Raw genomic sequence first — 23,754 nt, forward strand, 5'->3', positions numbered from 1 at the left:
TAATAGCTTATCATTATTGAAATTATTTTGTTCTGCATACATTTTTTTTTTTTTAAAGAATTCAGATCTTGTAGAACTGATTATCCGTGAAAATGCATGAAATGCTCTCAGTGGGGACTCTTGAAACATTTGCAGACTACTCCCCTAGCTCTTCCTCCACGACTGTAAATGAACGAATCTCCTTTGATCATGATTGCCCCAGCCCAGTGGGACATGTGTGGGAAATGTGAAAACATCGTATGTCTCATTGACATGAACCACTGCACCTCCACCTCCCCCTCTCTGAGGTGGCGCACTGTAGGGGTACGGGGATCCGCCCTAACCCCGGCCTTACCAGGGTGACATCATGTTCCCCTACAGGAGGTTGCGTGGAATTTGTGATCCCTGAGAGAGAACCTCTGTTTATCCAGCCAGGCTGTAATTGCCTCTGGAAGCATGGGGAATTCCTTAAAATATAAAACTGTGGGGGGAGGGGGGGGGGGGTTGTGGGTGGTAGGAGGGAAGGAGGGGGAACTAGAGGAACCCCTTAATTAGAGGATTGTTCTATGCCAGTGCGACATCTGTGCTACAGACTGGCAGCTGCACATACAGCAGTCATAACATCCCCTCAGACGCTGGAGCGGAGACCCACTGGCCAGTTAGATGCATTACCCTCCCAAGCACCACGACCCCAGCTTCCCCTGGACTCTTACGTACAGTGCCTTTGGAAAGCATTCTGGCCCTATCACTGTCTCCACATGTTATTGACTTCATTTGTAACTGATTGAATTCATTTTCTGACATCGGTTTGCAACGCAATACCCCATAATGACAAAGAGAAGGCCTGACCAACGAACCCTTTTCCTCATGCTCTCGGAATACTTCAGGAGGCATGTCATATGCCTTTTACTCACATACCATGAACCATAAAGGCCTGATCGAAGGAGTACTATAGAGATGGTTGTCCTTCTGGCAGGTTCTCCCCCCATCTCTGCTGAGAAACTCTGAAACTGTTAGATTGACCATTGGTTTCTTGGTGACCTCGCTGATCAAGTCCCTTGTTGCCAAGTTACTTAGTTTGGCCAGATGACCCGCTCTGGAATGAGTCCTGGTGTTTTTAATCCATCTGTGTTCCCACAAACTTTCAATGGTTTAGCAGTATTTTTACAACCGTCTCCACATTAATGCCTCAGAACAATTCTATCTCGGAAGGAGAGATCCTTGGACATCATGGCTTGGTTCATGTACTGTGAAGTGTGGTTCATGTACTGTTTTGGGTGTGTGGCAAGCCCCAGAAAGAGTCTTGAAAGTTCCTAGGACTTCATTGGTTGGTTTTTGATTTGACATGAACTGGGACCTTCTATAGACAGGTGTGGGCCTTTCTAAATCATCCAGTCAATTGCATTTGCCACTGCAATCAACTTCAGGACAGATTTCCACAATGATTAAAAGGAGTGTCATGGCGAAGTGTCTGAATACTTGAAAAATATGGATATTATCACACTCTGGCATGGCAGCCTGTCCTCTCCCTCACTTCATCACGGACACCTGTTTTCCTTAATTTTTCCCTGCATCTGTTTTCCCTTATCACAGACCCTATTTAAGTTCCTGCTTCCCTAATATATCTTGTCGTTCTTTGTTTTGGTTTGTACCCAAATGTAACATGATTTTTTGGTCCCTGTTCCAGTTCTTTTATCCAGTATTCTGTTTTGTTCCTGTCTGTTCTGTTTCATTTATGAAATGCCCTCCATTCCCACTGCACTTACATCCTGCCACCATGTGACAGTGTAACAGATATTTAATCAATGATGAATTAAGTCTAAAATACAACAAATTGTGGAGGAAAGGAAGGTGTGTGAACACTTTCCAAAGGGAGTTTTTGCTATGCAGTAGTCTGCCACACTGTGCGTAAGGTAGACCTACAGATATGCAGAGAAGAAAGAACCGAATAGTTCTTTCTCTAATCAGAGTAGGTTGTTCTAACATGTATGAAGGGGCACTTCACTCACTGGGAAATGAGGACAGCAGTAGCAGGAGTCTACAGTTTGATTGGGACTGGTGGGAGTATTCCTTTCAGATAGGCGACAGTGTAAACATTCAGCATTCCACAACAGTCCAGGCTCTACATCCCAAAAATAGGGAACATGACTCAATTCATTATACTGCAATATATTAAAAAAGTTCAATAAATTCTATGTTTGTTATTGAATTGTTGGTTAGAACAATTCAGAATCAGGACGGGAAAAAGTATGAAATCTATAATGCTTCAATTAAGATTTCTGGAAAACCACAAAATGTATTGAAAGTTCCCTGGAATTGTACAACCCCAATTTAGTCAAAATATTCTCACACAGTACAATAACTGCATTTAAAGGGAATAACACTCACATAGTCACCCCCATTGAAATGGCCAAGATCCTCCAAAGTTTAAAAAAAAAGTGATCTCACCTTTAAAAAAAAAAAATATTTCACCTCAGAATAGAATAACCCCCAATGATCACTATAACAATCAAACTGGTCCTTTGGGGTGGAAAATGCACTGCTCTGTCTATTTCAATGAGCTGTCCTCTTTTAAATGATTATTTGTAAAGTGGTACATGATCATGTGACTGTTGTTCCTGTTTCATATAATCTTTCTTATCATTTAGGAATAAACATATGAACTACTATTTCTGACCCACATCTCTTCATTTACTGCAGCGTGTACATTTTCCAACCCTTGTGAGAATTAACTGGTGAAAGGGGACCTAAAAAGGCACACTGCAAGTGTATTTTAGGCTACCGACCTGGGAAAGTTACAATACTGTTATATTTATGATCTGTTAAAGTTTCCATTACATAAAATGTCAAACTCCTTAAGAAATCCATTCAGGATAGTCACACAAATGTTGCACTCATGAGTGTTTATGATCTGTCGGAATTCCCTCTAATTGGCCCAATGGCACGTGGGAAATACATGCTTTTCACAGGCCATTTTCACAAGCAAACAATTAATGAAATCATTTTCCCAAGCAACGTTGTTTGTTTTATTATTGATATATTGGCTGTATTCTGTTGCTCCCTGTCATAAATCACTTTTCTCCATTCATGTGTCAATTGTCCAATTTCAGTATCAGTGAAAAGTTCAGAATTTCTTATTCTAACCTTTTTAACATCTTGTTGGTTTTTCAGACTGAAGTTGCTCATTGACCAGGAAAAGGCCTATCAGGAAAGAAAAGAAGAGGAGAACAATAAGAAGGTCGCCAGCCTAAAGGAAGAGCTGACCAAACTGAAGTCATTTGCGTTGATGGTCGTGGACGAGCAGCAGCGTCTCACAGAGCAACTGACCCAACAGACTGTTAAGGTTCAGGAACTGACCACCAGTGCCACCCAGGCCCAGGAAGAGCTGAGCTCCGCTAATGCAAAGGTGCAAGAGGGGGAGGAGAAAATATTTCGATTGGAGACAGAGCTACGCAACCAAGCCAGTCGCTTCCACCAGGATCAGGAGACCATGACTGCCAAACTGACAAGTGAGGACGCCCAAAACCGGCAGCTCAAGCAGAAATTATCCGCCCTCAGCCGACAGCTGGATGAACTGGAGGAGACCAACAAGACCTTACGCAGGGCTGAGGATGAACTCCAGGAGCTGAGGGACAAGATCAGTCGCGGAGAATGCGGGAACTCCAGCCTAATGGAGGAGGTGGAGGAGTTACGAAAAAGGGTTCTGGAGATGGAAGGGAAGGACGAAGAACTGATCAGGATGGAGGACCAGTGCAGGGACCTCAACAAGAAGCTGGAGAAGGAGGCCAGCCAAAGCCGTAGCCTAAAGGCTGAGGTGGATAAGCTAAACCACCGGATCATGGAGCTTGAGAAACTAGAGGATGCCTTTGGAAAGAGCAAGCAGGAGTGCAATGTATTAAAGTGCAATCTAGACAAAGAGAGGAGCGTGTCAAAGGTTTTGTCCAGTGAGATGGACATCCTGAAAGTGAGGGTCAAGGAACTGGAGGCTGTGGAGGGTCAGCTAGAGAAGACTGAGCTCACACTAAAGGAAGACCTCACCAAACTAAAGACGCTGACAGTCATGCTGGTGGATGAAAGAAAAACCATGGCTGAGAAACTGAAAGCAATGGAGGATAAGGTCCATAACAGCACTGGGAAACTACAAGCTGAACAGGCCAAAGTCACAACAGTGACAGAAAAGCTTATTGATGAAAGCAAGAAAGCCCTGAAGTCAAAGGCTGAGCTTGAGGAGAAAATGTGTGGTGCCACCAAGGACCGGGATGAATTGAAGGCCAAACTTAAAGCTGAGGAGGAGAAAAGCAATGACTTGCAGTCCAAAGTTGCCATGATGAAGAAGAGGTTGCAGTCCCTTGAAGCTGTGGAGAGGGAATTCCTGAGGAACAAAGCCAAAGAGGAACAGATCAAGGCACCCACTGCCAACCGTTTCCAACAAGAGGACAACAAAGTCCAAGACCTGACACAGGAAGTCGAGCGCTTGAGGCGAAAACTTAAAGATATGAAAATTGTCGAAGATGACTTGTTGAAGACTGAGGATGAGTATGAGTCAATGGAAAAGAGATACTCAAAAGAACAAGAGCGAGCAAATGCCTTAATGGAGGAATTGGAAATATCCAGGAACGAGCTCTCAAAGTACCAACTAGCAGAGAAGCAAAAGTCAAACCAGGAACACATCCTTTACAAACGTCTAAAGGAGGAAGAAGCTAAATCCAGCCATCTAACTCGAGAAGTAGTGGCACTAAAAGAAAAGATCCATGAATATATGGGCACTGAAGAAAGCATATGTCGCATGAAAAATGACCACTCCACCTTGCAAAGAAAACTGACTCTGCACGAGGTTAGAAATAAAGAACTGGCCAGAGAAATGGATACCCTCATTCGGGAGCTAGAGAGATACCGTCGTTTTAGTAAAAGTCTCCGCCCAGGCATGAACGGCAGGCGCTTCTCAGACTTACAGGTGTGCACCAAGGAGGTACAAACTGACCCAGCAGACCACCTTCCACCCAACTATAAGAGCATCGCCCCTCTGGAGCGTGCAGTGGTCAACGGAAAACTGTATGAAGAGAACGACTCAGACGACGATCCAAACTACAACAATGAGCTGCCCATGACTAAATGCAACCCATCCCTCATGAACAATGTCCACAACCTTAACAATAACATGAGAAGAGCTAGAGTCCCCTTTCTCAAACCCAAAGACAGCCAGCACCTTGTCAATGGGAAAGTGCAGGTTCCCAGACAGAATGGAAACCATGTGCAGCAAGGTGACGTGTTTCTTACCCACAGCCCCGGGCAACCTTTGCATATTAAGGTAACCCCAGACCACGGGCAAAACACAGCCATGCTAGAAATCACCAGCCCCACAGCAGAAAATACGCAGTCATATACCAGCACTGCAGTTATCCCCACAAGTGGAGGTCCACCAAAACAACGAATTACCATCATTCAGAATGCATCTATCTCCCCAAATATCAAAAACAGAGGTCAAAGGTCCCCCTCATCAGATGGTTCCCCATGCACTCCGGATCGAGCCATGTCTCCCTTCACTATGGCCACATACTCCAGAACAATGACCCCAGACTCCTCTGGGTCGGTCACCCCAGACAGGGCCATGTCACCAATCCAGATCGTGTCGGTGACAACAGGCACCCCTGATCGGTCCCTCTCCACAGAGCCAGTAGAAGTTGTGGCAGGTCACGCTGTCTTCCGGGTGACACCGGAGAGGCAAAGCAGCTGGCAGGTTCAAAGGTCCAACAGCTCTGGCCCGAACGTCATCACCACAGAGGACAATAAAATCCACATTCATTTAGGGAGCCCCTTTATTCAGACCTTAAACACTACACCCCAGTCTCTGGGCCCATGCTGCTACTCACCTGGTCAGGAGCTGAAAACTCCGGTGTTATCCAATAGTACCCCTGTCAAAGGCAACAGCAAAATCACAAGTAGCATCACTATAAAACCAACATCCACCCCAATCCAAAGGCCTTCACAAATTACAGTAAGTAATGCCTATGACTGACTGATTTCCCATCCCAAGATACCTCACCCCTTTAGTAAACCCATGTCGCTATGCTAGCCACCAACACATCTATCCCAACCTCAGTCCCTGGTCCTCTGAACTCAATCACTCCACCTCCATTTTACTTGATGTGTAATGAAGAGAGGCCTACCAAAGCACTTTTCATTTTATTTTATTTTTGGTTTGTTTGGTTGGTTCTGTTTGGAAATATGATTGCGTGCATGAATTGACATTCATATACAAAACCAAAAAATAACCCTTTGAAAGCACTATTAGTATGAAATGTTTAATCTACACCAGATTAACTTTTGTGTGCATTTACTGTATACTTAATGCTCAGTGGTAAATATACCATGTACTAAGACTATTCACTGATGTACTGTTTTAATTATGTTTATACTTTCTATTACACAACTTACAGTACAATTTTGTTAAGGCTGAGTTATTTTTTAAACATTAAAGTGTGCAAAAGTTGTTTTAGTTTGTCACCCATGCTTGCATATTTCATTTATTCATTCAAAACTTTCAAACCCTGCATGTTGAGTGATGACAATTAGGAATATATTTAAACATTTCTGCATGTTTTATAACTTTTCAGTTTACATTGTGAACACATTTTCTCTGCACAGTTTCTAATATAACCAGTCTGAAATAGTGTTCACTAAGATTAACATATGATAACTGTACATTGCCATTCAACCATCAAGACTGGTTTGAGACATTAATTTATTTAAAATTTTTTACAAGCAGGAATAGCTGGGCTCCCAGAAGAACTTGTGTTAACATCCAAAGCTTATACAAAAAAATAAGTTTAAGGAATTTGTACATGTTTGCTTGTCTGAGTTGGATCCATTGGCTGATGTCATAGTTCCTCTGCTATCCAAAATACAGAAACCCAGTTAACAAGAGTGAAGCATTGCTTGAATTAATTTGAAGTTCCTCTTTAATAATACAATGGAAAGTTAGCAGGGTCTTCTCCAAGTTAACGTATTTTTGTTTAATGTAACTAGCTGCATCAATTTGAAAGAATGATTTTCACTTTAATAAAGTGTTTTATGATTATTTTTGCAAATAGATACAGTGTGTTCATGCATGCTAAAAGGCAAATATACACAAAATGCAACAAACACCTTTTCAGTCAGTATTGCTATAAAGAGCTCTTTTTGTCTATATCAATTAACACATTTTTTGGGCTGAATTTACAATATATTCATACATCTCCTAATCTACAAGTAGAATAATTACCTAACCTCAGATAGCCTTGAAATTCACATTTGAAAGTAAATGGTTTTGATTAACTGGGGCACATACAGTACATATTTTTCAGGCACACTTTTTGTCTCGACAGTGACACTTCATCAACTAGTGGCCAAAAGTTGCAGACTGCATCTTTACATATTCACGCTGAGAGGGCCACAGTCTGGACACAGTATCCCAGTTACTCAAAATAATTTCCAGCCTAAACAATATGCTATTCATTGAAGGGATGAGCTCATTTGTATCTATAAATATCATGTCATCATCAAACTAATCATATTTATTAATCTTATTGTACACTCTTATAATCTTGTTAGGTTGTTGTTTGAGGTAGGAAGTTCCAAATGTTCTAATCAAAATATAATATTATAGTCCATATCATATGGGATCAGAGTGCTAGTGACATGGAAGAAAAGGAACATGTTGTTATAGCCTAACAAAACATTCATTTCTAATCTAACTAGCTGGGTATATCAACTTCATTTTAGAACTATGTAGGCAATACAATTACACCATCACAATTCACCTTTGATTCTCTATTCACTTTGCTGTCTGCAATACAAGTACAGTAGACAATCTAAGGTAAGACCCATCTACAATATAAACAAAAGGCTAGTTTAGAAAATGCTTGCATTTACGAGTGGCAATAAAGGTTTTCATAGTCACAATGAAATCTAAACATCTTAACGAAAATGCCCAATAAACTAGGAGACTGAAAAAAACAGACAGGGTAAGGTCCACTTTAAACAAAAGCCTAATACTGAAAGAGAATCTTGAGTGCTGTGAAATAGTGTATTCTACCACAATGTAAGCACCAAACAAATCCTGTGTTTGGTAGCCATGGAGACAACCGTACATTTTGCCAGTATTACAAAACGCAGGCCGACCTACTTGAACTGCAGGCTGGTCTGTCCATGGCAAAGAAAATGCTTACTCTACCACTCTTGCTGCATAGCTGCAAAGGGAGGAGGCTTATAATTAAGGGTCATTCAGTGTAAAATCAACATGGCCCCCTGACATGACCCACACAGATTTTCTGGTCCATTAACCTCAGCCTCAAAACACGTTTAAAATTTATGACCTGCATGGATTTAAGGACATGGTTCAATGCACGTTTTAGAATTAATTTTCAAAACCATAAAACACTTATACACAGTCGCTTACAGTTGGTCTTTAACAGTCTTTAACCACCATTTAGAACCTGGACTGGGTTGATAGTCTCAATAGCTTTCCACATTAAACTGGAATGTCTCATAAGAGTCCTCCCCGAGTGAGAAAGAGATGATGAAATAGCTTGCAACATTAAAAACAACAGTATAACAACACACAGTAGACAAGAGGTCTGATGTAAACATCCATGCCTCACAAATGACACCCTATTCCCTATGTAGTACACTTATTTCTAACAGGAACCAGAGGGAATAGAGTGCCATTTTGAATGCACCCTACATCTTGTCGTTCTATCTAAGCTCTCCCATCATTATACCTCTATTCTCATATGCAGTCACATAAAGCCAGAGGAGATTCACAGATGGAGAGAGAAACTGAGAGAGTTAGCAAGTGGGTCTGGGGGGGGGGGGTGTTACTAAGCATAGAGTGATGACAAACACGAAGAGCAGCTAAGGTGAAATCATCCTTTGTCGGGACTGAGATGCTAGCAGGATTAGATGACAGTTTAAGATGATTATGCTGTAAACAGTGCATTGATGCAAACCCCATGGTAGATATTTCCGGTTGCTGTATTTGGCAGTTGCCAAAACACGATTCAGCACAACATTTTCTGTGCACAATTCTTACAGATTCTTATAGACTCCAAATAATTTAATCAGTAAGACAATTCTGAGAACTTATATAGTTCCACACTTTTGTTGATAAAGCTGCTAATGCTATTCTTAAAGCCATCAGGACAAGTTATTCAAGCAACTAGGAACAAGTGGACTTGGTATTTGGCTTATATTGTTAATATGCACAATGCATGGATACAGCCAGGCGTGGCCTGTTGTCCATCTAAACCTCTTATGTGTATTATTGCTGTTAGAAAAAGGATATCAATGTAATTTTAAAAAGGTTTTGGCGAACCCATGGTACTGTATACAGTCTGATATACCACAACTTTCAGCCAATCGGCATTCAGAGCTCAAGCCTCCGGATTCATGATGTGTTATACCTTATGTCTATATGGGCCTGTACATTGTCTTATGATGAATGTCTTCATGATTTTACCATGACTTCTCAAAAAGCCCACTGAATGCCAAAACAAACATTGGCACCATCTTGTGGACAGCTTAATAAACAACTTAGAGTTATATTAACTATTTTCTCTCCCTATATTTTTAGATTCCCCTAGAAGCATTCCGACGGCCAGGACCAACCAGAATCCCCAAACCTAAAACTTGCAGTGCACCGAAAGGGACAAACAGCACGGCTGCCAATCCAGGGCAGAGCAACAAAGGGCCAACTCAGCCAGCTCTCTCCTCAACGAAGGAGATGCAGCGTACTGAGAGCAGCCAACAATCTAAATATGGTCAACCACCCAACTAGAATATAAAAATCCCACATTTGGATGTGTATATATATATGATCAACATTTTCAAAGTTCTGTTCATTTTGTTATATCACAACACTGATATGCTTATAGCTTTGATTGTTGTCTGGGTTCTCTGTTACATTTGTTTTAGATTGATTTTAATACTTTTATTTTCTATTTATAAGCACTTTGGCTTACCAAAATGTGCTTATAAATATAATTTGTTATTTAATGATCTATTCCCATTGCTACAAAAACTTCAGCTGTTGATAAAATCATTGTATATCTGTTGCAGTAACTGACATAGGCAACTGTAAAATGCAAAATTATTAACATTATCTATATTGCTATTGCAATGCAGTATATGTATGTAACTTATCAACATTCATCTACTTTATTTGTTTAATTATGTAATGTCTACAAATGTGTGTTTTGAGCAGTGGCAATAATGTATATAAACATATTTTGGTATTGTCAGTAATAACATACAACTCTGTTTCCAAAAAAGTTGGGAAGCTGTGTAAAATGGAAATAAAAACAGAATGCAAAGATGTGAAAATCATTTCAACCTTAAATTCTAAAGAAATAGTACATGACAAATTTTTAAATGCTGAAATTGAAATATTTTATTGTTCCTTGAAACATATATGCCCACTTTGAATTTGATGCCAGCAACACATTTCAAAAAAGCTGTGACAGTGGCAACAAAGACAGAAAAAGACAGGAAAACATCTCAAAACTAATAAGGTTAATTGGCAACAGGTCAGTGACAGGATTGGGTATAAAAAGATCATCCCAGAGAGGATGAGTCTTTCAGAAGGAAAGATGGGGAGGGGTTCCCCCCTTGTGAATGTCTGCACGGACAAATTGTGCAACAATTTAAGAATAACGTTTCTTGCATAGAGTTTGGGGATTTCATCCTCTATGGATGAAATCACCCCCATACCATCACGATTTTCACCCCCATACCATCACGGATGTTGGCATTTGATTTGTGCGCTGATAACAAACTGAATGGTCATGTCCTCTTTAGCTTGGAGGATAGGGCATCCATGATTCCCGAAAATAATTTCACATTTTGATTCGTCTGACCACAGGACTGTTTTCCACTTCGCCTCAGTCCATTTTAAATTAGCTCAGGCCCAGAGAAGGCGGCGGCGGTTCTGGATCTTTTTATAAAGATGCCCTTCAAGACCTCAGGTGGCGCTGCATTAAAAACAGACACGATTCTGTAGTGGAAAACCCAGCATGGGCTAATTATACAAATTTGAATATCATCAAAAAGTTTATTTATTTCAGTAATTCCATTCAAAAGTTAAACTTGTATAATTCCACACAGACTGATATATTTCAAGTGTTTATTTCTTTTAATTTTGATGATTATAACTGACAACTAATGAAAACCCCAAATTCAGTATCTCAGAAAATGTTTATATTGTTAAAAGGTTCAATATTGAAGACACCTGGTGCCACACTCTAATCAGCTAATTAACCCAAAACACCTGCAAAGGCCTTTAAATGGTCTCCCAGTCTAGTTCTGTAGGCTACACAATCATGGGGGAGACTGCTGACTTGACAGCTGTCCAAAAGACAACCATTGACACCTTGCACAAGGAGGGCAAGACACAAAAGGTCATTGCTAAAGAGGCTGGCGGTTCACAGAGCTGTGTCCAAGCACATTAATAGAGAGGCAAAGGGAAGGAAAAGATGTGGTAGAAAAAAAGTGTACAAGCAATAGGGATAACCACACCCTGGAGAGGATTGTGAAACAAAACTCATTCTAAAATGTGGGGGAGATTCACAAAAAGTGGACTGCAGCTGGAGTCAGTGCTTCAAGAACCACCACGCACAGACGTATGCAAGACATGGGTTTCAGCTGTTGCATTCCTTGTGTCAAGCCACTCTTGAACAAGACACCGCTTCAGAAGTGTCTCGCCTGGGAGAGGACTGGACTGCTGCTGAGTTATGTTCTCTGATTAAAGTAAATTTAGCATTTCCTTTGGAAATCAAGGTCCCAGAGTCTGGAGGAAAAGAGGAGAGGCACAGAATCCACGTTGCTTGAAGTCCAGTGTAAAGTTTCCACAGTCAGTGGGGTGTAATGTATGTAATCTGCTGGTGTTGGTCCACTGTGTTTCTGAGGTCCAAGGTCAACGCAGCCGTCTACCAGGAGGTTTTAGAGCACTTCATGCTTCCTGCTGCTGACCAACTTTATGGAGATGCAGATTTCATTTTCCAACAGGACTTGGCACCTGCACACAGTGCCAAAGCTACCAGTACCTGGTTTAAGGACCATAGTATCCCTGTTCTTAATTGGCCAGTAAACTCACCTGACCTTAACCCTATAGAAAGTCTATGGAGCATTGTGAAGAGGAAGATGCGATACGCCAGACCCAACAATGCAGAAGAGCTGAAGGCCACTATCAGAGCAACCTGGGCTCTCATAACACCTGAGCAGTGCCACAGACTGATCGACTCCATGCCACGCCGCATTGCTGCAGTTATTCAGGCAAAAGGAGCCCCAACTAAGTATTGAGTGCTGTACATGCTCATACTTTTCATGTTCATACTTTTCAGTTGGCCAACATTTCTAAAAATAATTTTTTTGTATTGGTCTTAAGTAATAATCTAATTTTCTGAGAAAGTGAATTTGGGATTTTCATAAGTTGTCGGTTATAATCATCGATATTTTAAGAAATAAACAGTTGAAATATATCAGTCTGTGTGGAAAAATTTTATACATTATACAAGTTTCACTTTTGAATGGAATTACTGAAATAAATCAACTTTTTGATGATATTCTAATTTTATGATATTCTAATTTTTTATGATTTGTGGATGCAGCTACATACTGTTTTCACAGAATTTTTTTTTGGAAGTGTTCCTGAGCCCATGCTGGGATTTCCACTACAGAATCGTGTCTGTTTTTAATGCAGCGCCACCTGAGGTCTTGAAGAGCATCTTTATAAAGAAGATCCAGAACCGCCGCCGCCTTCTCTGGGCCTGAGCTCATTTAAAATGGACTGAGGCGAAGTGGAAAACAGTCCTGTGGTCAGACGAATCAAAATGTGAAATTATTTTCGGGAATCATGGATGCCGCATCCTCCAAGCTAAAGAGGACATGACCATTCAGTTTGTTATCAGCGCACAAATCAAATGCCAGCATCCGTGATGGTATGGGGGTGCATTAGTGCACGTGGCATGCATGACTGGCACATCTGTAAAGGTACCATTCATTGAAAATAGTACAAAGACAACACATCAAATGCTGAAACTGAGAAATGTTATTGTTTTTGGAAAAATACATGCCCATTTTGAATTTGATACCAGCAAAACATTTTCAAAAAAGTTGGGTCAGGAGCATGTTTACCATTGTGTTGTATCACCTCTTCTTAACAACACCTTGTAAGCTTTTGGGGACTGAGGAGACCAATTGCTGTAGCTTTGAAAGTGATATGTTTTCCCATGCTTCCTTGATGTAGGATATTTGAGCTGCTCAATAGTTTGGGGTCTCCTTTATCATATTTGTCTTCCATATTGTGCCAAATGTTTTCAATGACTGACAGGTCTGGACTGCAGGCAGGCAAGTTTAGCCACTGGACTCTTTTACTACTGAGCCATGTGGCTGTAATACGTGAAGAATGTGGCTTGGCATTGTCTTGCTGAAATAAGCAAGGCCTTCCCTGAAAAATATGTTGTCTGGATGGCAGCATATGTTGCTCCAAAACCTGTATTGTACAGCATTAAATGCAGGGATACATTATTATTATTATTTATCATTGCATTCTGTTTTATTTGCATTTTACGCAGCGTCACAACTTTTTTGGAAACAGGGTTGTATAATTATTGTTAATTGTCAGTAATAATCCCTGAAATGCAATTACTTATTATTTAGATATCAATAAAGATTATTTTATACCTTGCCAAGAAATATTGTCTGAAATATGGAACATGAAACAAACAAATAAATATTTTGGTGGCAATATGAAGTTCTAACTATTTATTATCTTTTTTTAAATTGGTAAAGGCTTACACAGTAGATCACGGAATTATTTATTAAAGTACAACCAAGTACTTTAATTGCATAACGTTTATCACAATCTGCAGTGTGGGGACCCTGAATCAGTTCTTTTTATTCATGTATTGTGGCCACTAGATGTCAGTATATTGGTTTAAAACCACTTGCCAGCAAGGCAAACCAATTTAAAGAACAGAATGCTATGATCATTGGTTGATCCCCCAAGATGACCCAGATAGAATCATATGATCGGTCCTTAACCTACATGAAACAGCACAGTTGAATACATTAAAAAGGCACATACTTATCTTCAAAAGGTAACTCCACAGAGGTTCTCGACCCAAAAGGACAACATTGCAACACTTCTGTAATTGCCTGGGAAGCAAACTTGACAGGCCAGTGTTAGAAGTTTCAGACGTCAGTGAGAGAAGTGAAAAAAAATCTGGACTAAATTGTTAATTTTCTCCCAAAATCTAAAGGCAAACACGTGAAAGTAGTAAGAGATATGTTTGAATTTCTTTGGAAAAACAACCTTATATGGAAAGTGTGCATTTGATTTTACAGTTTGTACTTTACTGAAATTACACTTTGTGACTGGTTACCACACATGGTTTTTGCTAGGTAACGTTGCAATGATATTACCTGCATGATTAGGGATTAGCATGATCAATGATTTATTTTCATAAAAATACTTTTTTGCTTACCTTCATACAATCTTTGGTAACTGTGTAAAAGCATGTTGGATTTTAATTTAAATCCTGCAATATTTAATTAGATCTGCAAGGTCATCTTATTGATCTTCTAGATGTTTAATTTAGAGATGCCAGTAAACTCTTTGATGATTTCCTTTCATTTCTCTTACCAATTATTATTGGATTATTCACCATAGCAACTAACTAGTTTAAAGTGGAACTGGCAGTAATTTCTCAGTTTAGAGTTGGCTTCGTACAGACCAGCTATTTACATTTTCTGCAGGGATATTTGAACTTCTTTGAACAAACAAATATTTATTTAACTTTATAATATTCTTGTTTTCTATTATTATAAGTTAATTTGTTGTTTTCTCTTAAAATTGTGTATAGCGCTTTGCTAACATTTTACCTTTACCTTTTCATTTAAAATGGTTTACTGTATTTAATGTTCTCTTTCCTGATGAAATCATGTTGCTCACATGTATATTCAATTTCCTTGTTAAAACCCATGCATGCTTAAGTGTGAATCATCACTCCCTTACAGGAGTGCAGTCCGGTATCTGTATACTCCCAGCTTCCTATACCCAAAATGAAAATACTATCCTCGATTTCAGAGTCCTTTTAGCCAGATTATGGACATTGAGACTGAGGACAAACAGAGGAGACGTCAGACATAACAGTCTCTGTAACTTGATTGCGTGGTCAACCACCTACGTTACCATATAACCGCTCCCATGGACACAAAGGTGCAGGGGTCCATACCAGCTACAACAATGCGTAAGTAGAAATTTTTACGATATCATTTCATGCAGACATTGTAAAAAATATTGCAAGCACACTAAATTCAACACAACTGAACATTATTGTCAGTTAACTTTTGCTAACAAGTTAAGTATTCTGATGAGTATGGACAGCCAAAGCAACTGCTGCAGAATGAGCTCGGACTCATCTCCAAAGTGTTTAGCTGAGGCTTGGGCAACGCATATTTGTAGGATAGAATCATAAGTTCACAGACCCCAAGACCACCGACATGCAGTATATGCGGTTGAGCTCGGAAAATTCATAAAATTCAAAAGCTTCACTTTTATATGTCTAAAGTGCCTTCATAGAAGGTTCCCCTTGCTCAGTGAATAGTATCAATGACCTTTAAATGCAAGGCCTTCACTGACCGATAGGAGCTTTCAGAGACAACGGCCAGAGGTTCCATTCCTGTGACTTTGAGAAAGTAATAAATCCGGTCAACGTGTTATCCAAAGATCCCAGATAACCAGTTTCTGATGCCATCAAAGAACCAAAGAAATCAAATACAGACACTACACATGCATGTTGAAAGTTCTGTATTCTTATTAAATGAGCCTCATGGACCAAATAAGCCATCACATTTTATTGATCAAATTCAATGGTCTCATTGACATACATGCAAGAATTCTTCATTTTTGGGCAAAGTAAAATCCAGTAATTCCCCTTCTCTTTTTCCACATTTTGTAGTGTTATGTACTGAATTTGTAATTAATTACACATACAGTCAGGGGCGTTTTTATATGTAGAAAATTGGTGGGGCACAAACCATTTCAAAATATAGGATACATACCAGTAAAGCTACAAAACCCCTCTTGCTACTGATGTGTTTATTTAAGACATCAACAAACAGCGTGGCTCCACAAAACACTTTTAACATCAGAGAGGCTAGCTTGTACCAGGTGTTGTAGTACACGAGAGAGTGTGAGAGAGAGCGTGTGAGAGAGAGTGTGAGAGAGAGAGAGAGAGAGTGTGTGAGAGAGAGAGAGAGAGAGGGGGTGTGAAAGAGAGAGAGAGGGGGTGTGAAAGAGAGAGAGAGAGTGAGAGAGACCTTCTTGTGTAATTGCTCTCCTTTTTCCCTCTTCACGGTAGCAGAGTGACGGTCTCAGTAAAAGCATCCTCTAGGTTGTTCTCATGGATGGATCTTAACAGAGACAGGGCCATCTTACCTGTGGCGGTACAGAGTGGTCAGCTCAGACTTCAACTTTTCCTAGTTTCCTAGAGGCCATAGTTTCACCACACAGTCAAGCTTGGATGTAGGGAATGAAAGGGCAAATTGTTGGAAGAGCGAGCTGTCAACCAGCTTGGCAGCGATTAGGAGGTCACTTTGTGAAAACCTCTGCTCCACCTGATGACTGTCACATGCCTCCTTCATCACCGGCGCTGTGTTGGTTACTCGTCGGCCTGGCTCGTCTGTTCCATCGTGAACGGTGGCAGCCCATTCATCTGTTCGCTTCCGCATACTCTGCTAATCCCAGATGCATCGATTCTCCGTTTTTGCAGAATGTTGTATAAAACATCAACTTCTGGCATAAGGAAGAAAAAACATTCCAGCAGCTGCAGAAAGGCTCGGTCCCTGAGTTTTTTTGACAGGCCGTATGCCTCACTTATGGTGGCCTCATCCCATCCTGGTTGTGTGCGTATGTCCTCCATACACAGGAGCAGTGTAGTGTGGTTTTCCCAAACTGCATTGACAGTTCTACTTTTACATTTCCATCGTACAGCGGGTGGCCTTGGAATGCATCTCTGCGTTGTCTCAGTAAGTGTCGCAACACATTTTGGAGCGCCAGAGAAAAAGGTGGCAAAAGCAGTTAAATCTGAAAAAAACACCTTCAGGATGCTCATCCTTGCTGAACAAAGTTTCTGCATGGTCAGGTTTAGCAGTGAACAAACTGGGCATGTGCGTGTCTCTTTCATTAGTGTCTGTACCCCTCTGACGTTTCCACTCATTACAGCACCAAGTCTGAACGATCAGCTATTCTCCCAGCTTCAGTGGTTCCAGCACACCCTTGATGCTATTAGAGAGGCTGAGTCTAGTTTTATCTTTGACTTCCACAAACTCCAAAAACCACCATTTGTAATTTACAGGAGGCATCAGTTGTCTCATCTGCCTGTATGGCAACAAATTATGTCTCGTACAGTTGCTTGGCTATCTCCTCCCTGTACACTTCATACAAACAGTCTAACCGTTTGTTTTGTACAGTGCTGGATGTCCCTTTGAAGATGGTCTGAGCATCATAGGGCCTCTGAAGTCTCAAATCGCCCTCATGGTCTCGAAAATGCATCTGGGAGTCCACCGACTCGTCGTGCCCCCGCGGTGCTGTTTACATTCTCCACACAGTTTAATACATGTTATGATCCGATTGAGAACGTACCTGTTTTCCTCTACCTGTTTGTTATGCTGCTCAATGGAGCGCCTGTATGCACTGTCAACTTGGGCTGTGACATTTACCCTTCCAAGTAAGCCCAATTTCACAGCATTAAGATGTTTGAAATCTTTGTAACCCGTCCTCGACCAAGTACCATCACCACCGAATAGCAGACATGGAAAACAGAAGAGTGCCTTCTTTTGTATGAAGAGGGCCACTTTTTCTTCAAAAACCACTCCACGTTAAACCTGCGGTTACTTTTACCAGCAGTTTGAGTGATGACAATATCCCGTTGCTGATGGGCAGCAAGTCGCTTTACTTCAATTTTCTCCTCCAAATCAAGTATTTCAAACCAGTGCACCAGGATGAAATCCACTTTATTCATTTTCTCAAGTTCTCTGGCGTTTGTGAAGCTAACAAGCTAGCTAAGACAATCTACCCTCCTCGCTCTTCTTGCCGACTAATGTTGGCGCCAGACAGACAGACAGCCAACGCTAAAGTGGGGCTACCAGCTGTCACCCCACTTGGCATCAAATTTGTGTGATCTACATTGATCGCACTAACATTCTGAACATGCAAATTCATATTTTCACATGTACAATGTACATTCACGCTTAGCCTATGGCCTACTACTGCGAACTCGAATCGGCAGAACGCAGTCTGAAGCAGCAAGGCAGGGACCAATGAACATGAAATAAAATCCTAACACAAATGATATGCAATTTAGGAAGATGCTATATTGATAGATAATACATTATAGGAAGCAATCTTCGAGAAACAGAAACATTTTGTTGCAGCTCTTTCTGTTGACAACAGGTGGGGCTGTGCCACTAATGACCAGTCGCCCCTGCAAGTACCAGTCAAACGTTATGACACACTTATCCACTGGATGGGTCCTTGATGTCTCTAGTACACCTGTGGCAAATTCAACTGATTGAACATGATTTAGAAAGGCACACAACTGTGTATAGAAGGTCCCAGTTCATGTAAAATCAAAAACCAAGCAATAAAGTCCTAGGAACCACCAAGACTCTTTCTGGAGCTTGCCACAGGGCCAACACAGCCATCGGCATGAATGGCCTTGGTGAGGGAGGAGACCAAGAACCCAGTGACCCTTCAACAGAGCTTCAGAGTTTCTCTGACGAGATGGGAGAACCTGGAAGAAGGACAACCATCTCTGATGCACACTGCCAATCAGGCATTTATTGTAGTGGCTGGACAGAAGCAACTTTTGAGTAAAAGGCCAATGGCACTCAAAAGACTTTGAGAGCATGAGGAAAAAGATTCTCACATCAGACAGAAATGTAAATTTAGGACTGAATGCCAAGCACTACGTCTGGCAAAAAAAGGCACTCTTCATCACCTGTCTAATACCATCTTTACGGTAAAGCATGGTGGTGTAATACCATGGGGATGCTTCAAAGGGTCAGGGACTGGGAGACTGGTTAGGGAAATACAGAAGTTCTTGAAGAAAAACATTATCCAGTGTGCAGAAGACCTCAGACTGAGGTGAAGATTCATCCTTCATTATGAAAATGATCCGAAGCTCTTAGCCAAGGCCATGCTTGGAGGGTCTTTGGGGCAAGTCTGTGACTGTCCTTGAGTGGCCCAGCCAAAGCCCAGACTTCTGTCGGGAGACCTAAAGAACAAAGCTCAATGACATTCCCCATTCAATCTGACAGAATTTATTAAGAGGATTTGCAAGGCAAAATGGAAGAAACTGCCCAAATCCAGATGTGCAAAGCTGGTAGAGGTCTATAAATGAAGCTGTGATTTCTGCAATGATGGACATGGTGCATCTGAGCTCAGTTAACTATGTAATGTCAAAGGGTCTGAATACTTACATACTTTAATTATTGTATTTTTTAAATTTTCAATAAATTGGCACACATTTCTAAAGATGTGTTTTGCTTCGTCATTAAGGGGTATAGTATGTAGATTGATGGCAAAACATGTATTTAATAAATTATGAATTAAGTCCATAAAACAACAAAGTAGAAAAAGTGGAGATATCGAATAACCAGATGCTTGCAGATTATTGTCTCCAACCATCATTACAAACATCAGCAACTACTCTCTTGTTTTGTTCTATGTAACATTGCACAAGGTTATGCTGTTACATGTTGTCACAACAGGTAGCTGAGTGACTCATGCATGCATTCATCTCATCAGTATGGTGTAGGTACTATTATTGGCTTGGGTCCCACATAGCTATCATAACATGCATTAATTGTGTCATTTTGGATATGCATCAGCTAGACTGCAGACTTTTTTTTTTTTAATCATGTCTGGACCAATAACTTTTTTCTGACGCATCTGCTAAGTGCCTAAGAAGGCATTGTCCACTGCACTGCCCAGAAATGTCCAGAACTATACAGCACATGTCCTGACCTATACCTTCCGATGAGAGCACATCACTCCAGTGCAGATCAACCTGCAGTGGCTCCCAGTATGCTCATGCACTGACATTCACTCCAGGTTAACCTAAAGTAGACTACCCACAACTTTAGACCCAAGTATCACTATGACCTCATCTTACCCCCTTGCTCCACACATTCTTACCTTCTCCAGTCTCTGGTCTTGTTAGAAGGCCCACCTACAGTTTGAATCGTTCAGATAAAATATTTTTTTATTGATTTAATTATTTACATTATTTTTATGATTAGTTCTTCTTTTTATTATTATCATTAGTTGTAGTTGTATGTATATATACACATACATATATATATACACATACATATATATATATATATATATATATATATATATATATATATACACACACACACACACACACATATTTATATATATATATATATACACACACACACACATACATACACTACATACATACACACATATATATACATACACACATATTTTATATATATACAATGTATTCAAATAGGAGAAACATCAAGACCACGTTCTGTTTTAAAACGTTGTCGAACGTTTCAAACAGACATTTCATAAACAGAACAAACGGGATTCTTCTTCAAATATTGCAGGCATGTTTGATCTACAGAGGCCATTTCTATAACAACGTTTCATAACGCACAAATGTAGTGAACGCAGCTCGAAATTGCACTCTCCAATTGGAATCCATGCGCCTGTTTCAGAGATGACCAATCAAAGGCAATAGGTAATGAAACCACGCCCACGCGCTAAATTCTTGCAGTGTTCGCGGGAGAAGATAGGGTTTGTCTTTGTATCTTGTATGACAACCTAGTGGTTTAGCACCGATTGAGACACATTTTTAGCCTCGAGTGTTGATTTGTCTATTATTATTATTAACTTGAGTTACTTTGCAGGTAGTTGCTGCGTGTTATTAGCACAATCAGTTTGTTGGTTGCACAAGCGACCAAGGAGTGCATTAAGACCGTGAGCTTGGTAACAACACAGACCTGGCAAACTTTTTGGAAGGCCCTGGGCTGTCTTTATGTTCGAAACCACTGTACAGCTAGCTTCGTGGCTAATATGGCAACTATTTGTCACTCTCGGCGTGTTTTGGTTGAAATCCCTGCCCCACAGCCGAAAATTTCAGGTATGTCTGAATACAAAAACTTAAACTCTACATGGTAAACGAATTTAGCTAACTGGCTAGCAAGGCTACATTTCCCTCCACACGTATTGGTTCTTTCCAGCTGTGAGATGATTTCCTACGTGAGCGCCAGTTACACATGGCATCGGGAGGTAATTATTAGTGATTGTAATTAACAACTCGTGTACGTACCTATATGCTTTTTAGTCAGCCAACAGCAAGGAGACTTCAATTAAGCCTGAAAAGTCTAAACAAGCGAAACATGTAGCCATGTGCAGTAGCTAACGACGCAAGAAAACTTGCTCTTGTATCTAACTTTTTTGCTAAGTCAGCTACCTAGCTAACATCGAGGTGGTAATTTTGTATGATTCAAAATATCAGTCTGTAACTTAAAATACGAAACAATCTGCTGTAATTATGGGTGGATAAATCTGATCCTTTAATGTCAAATGTACATTTTACAGCTCGAATGAGAAGGTCCTACCTGGAAATACTAAGTTCACGCATGGCTCCATCGTCACCCACATCTAGAAACAGAAACATTACAAGTAATTCAAAACGTGGGCAATTATGTAAGTAAACACATTTTTAATCCACGTCACACTTCTGGTTTTAAATAGTTCTTGTGACCAATGTATCAATGTGTTTTGCAGTGGACCCAGCTATATACAGAGCATGGAATAGTCGGAGTGAAGACCATAGTGAGAAAATGGAGGACAACCAGGCACCCCTCTCCAACCAGCAGCTTGTGCAGCTCATACGATCACTAATCTTAGTAGAACAGGGACAGAGGTCTGAGCCCAGGGCCCCCACTACAGACCTAAAGCTGCTACTTGAGGACCTGCACCTGAAGAAGGCCAATGTATACAGGTCTATACCATACTCTCGCCTTGGGTCCAACAGAGATGCACACTGTTACAGAAAGGCATATCCACACCTGGTGGTGTTTAAAGTGAGTTTCTAACAGTCTGATTTACATTCTTAAGATGTACTTCTGTGTCTGGAACCCAGGTTATGGACAGCATTTCCTTGCACTAAATACATTTTAACTGTCTTAAAGCTTATTGTGTGTGACTAAGAGCTTTGAAGACGGTTGAATGGCTAGAAATTATTAAACCCCTGGCAAAGTTTTAGCTCTTTAACTGGGTTTCCACTGTAATTGATGTGAATCTGTAATCGCTTGCTATGCGTCAGGAGAACATTTTTTTTTCTCCTCCAGGTTTCCTGCCAGGAATGGGGCCAGCTGCTGCTGCAGAATGAGGAGTGGGAGTCTGTTCTAGAGCACGCCCTAGTGGCGGGGAGGTACACCAGCGAGCTGCCGCAGTGGGAAACCAGCAACCACAACCTGGTGAGGGAGCAGTGTTACAACATGCTGGCGGCCCATAGCATCACAGCTCTACAGCATTACTGCCCAGAGCCCAGCAAAGCCAGAGAGCTACTCAGGAGGTAGGAATTGTTTGTTATTTTTCTCTTGTCAGATGGCTTTGCATGGCTGTTCTGATTTAAATTTTGTACTGTTATTGGGTAAAACAGGGTTTCTGTTATCTGGTAATTGCAGGCTTTTGAAAAATAGTAATGCCAACAAGCAGACAGATAAAATGTTGCCGGACACACAGTAGTCCTCAGGGTTGGGGGGGATTATCTGTCATATTGGCCATGCAAGGAGGTTTGATCAGGTTGTCTCCCGTTTGCAATGCCTGCCTGTCTGTCTTGAGCTCAAGCTATATAGTGAACTATTGTCAACTGAAACAGAAAACAGCTGTATGTACGCAGGTATTTTATCCTAGATTAGTCCCCACTGAAATGCAAATCATACCAATTCACCAAGCAGGAGTATTTGAATTAAGTCATTTTGTTATCCTATTTCTGCTCTGGAATTTTGCTTTAAAGGCAGTTAGCACATCTGTTCTACAGTTGGTTTGTTAGTAATACTACATCCTTAAACTAATCCTCCCTGTTAACCTTTTCCTTTAGGTTTAAAATAGCTCTGGTTCACAGTCAGTTGTTTTCATCCTGCGTTCAGGAGCTGGAGAGGATCCTGGGAGAAGCACAGATGTCATCTATAAACACGCATTGAAAAGATACACAGTAAAAGGGCCAACGCTAAGATGAGTCAACCACAATCAACGGTGCTTCCAGGTCCACTGGGTTACACCACTGGACCTTTTATCAGTAGTTTAATGGACAGTGTGCTGTCCTAACCCTTAACACAAGGGGCTTATTTCTCAGTATTTCCCCAAAGTCAATGCAAGTGTATGCTGTTTGTATTTAGGCAGTTTTGTATGACTTCACTATTGCCATTGGAGTACTGAATGCTGTTGGAAGGACATTTTGAAATGGGCCTTCCCTATATTATTTTTATATGATGCTAATGTGTGAAGTCCGTGGTACTTGAAACTTTTGCCTTTTAAACGTGGCAACTTTTTTGTGAATGTCTATTTGTATGTCCAAAATAACTGTTTTGCACTGTTATTTGTTTCCTGGAAACTTGAAATTCTGATAAAATATAAATCTAATTTAATATTCTCAGTTTTCAACTACCTGGTTTTGTCTATAAGCA

At 40.7% G+C, this 23,754-nt stretch overlaps 2 protein-coding genes across 7 annotated transcripts in view; both read left to right on the plus strand.

The window, feature by feature from the left end:
• The window catches only part of filip1l (filamin A interacting protein 1-like), a 61,620-nt gene extending 51,383 nt beyond the window's left edge, over positions 1–10,237 (plus strand). For 3 of the 4 annotated variants that reach the window (XM_013139836.4, XM_013139838.4, XM_013139837.4), the window contains 2 exons: positions 3,151–5,974; positions 9,590–10,237. In XM_013139836.4, the coding sequence (XP_012995290.3) occupies positions 3,151–5,974; positions 9,590–9,793 (3,028 nt within the window). In that variant the 3' untranslated portion in view covers positions 9,794–10,237. Of the gene's footprint in view, positions 1–3,150; positions 6,470–9,589 lie in introns of those variants that run through there. The other variant, XM_020042442.3, reaches the window with a different exon arrangement.
• A 10,597-nt stretch (positions 10,238–20,834) lies between these two features.
• On the plus strand, positions 20,835–23,723 carry LOC105027993. Of its 3 annotated transcripts, none has more exons than XM_010900409.4 (5): positions 20,835–21,197; positions 21,659–21,766; positions 21,848–22,146; positions 22,414–22,640; positions 23,218–23,723. In XM_010900409.4, the coding sequence occupies exons 1-5, from the start codon at positions 21,131–21,133 to the stop codon at positions 23,258–23,260; spliced, it is 744 nt and encodes a 247-aa protein (XP_010898711.2). In that variant the 5' UTR covers positions 20,835–21,130; the 3' UTR covers positions 23,261–23,723. The 3 variants fall into 3 exon arrangements, with proteins under 3 accessions (XP_010898711.2, XP_010898709.2, XP_010898710.2); XM_010900407.4 differs by having other exon boundaries at positions 20,837–21,197; positions 23,169–23,723; XM_010900408.4 differs by lacking the exon at positions 20,835–21,197 and adding an exon at positions 21,256–21,346 and having other exon boundaries at positions 23,169–23,723.
• The last annotated feature ends 31 nt before the right edge of the window (positions 23,724–23,754 follow it).

This window comes from Esox lucius, chromosome 22 (assembly GCF_011004845.1).
Source record: "Esox lucius isolate fEsoLuc1 chromosome 22, fEsoLuc1.pri, whole genome shotgun sequence".
Lineage (NCBI taxonomy): Eukaryota > Metazoa > Chordata > Actinopteri > Esociformes > Esocidae > Esox > Esox lucius.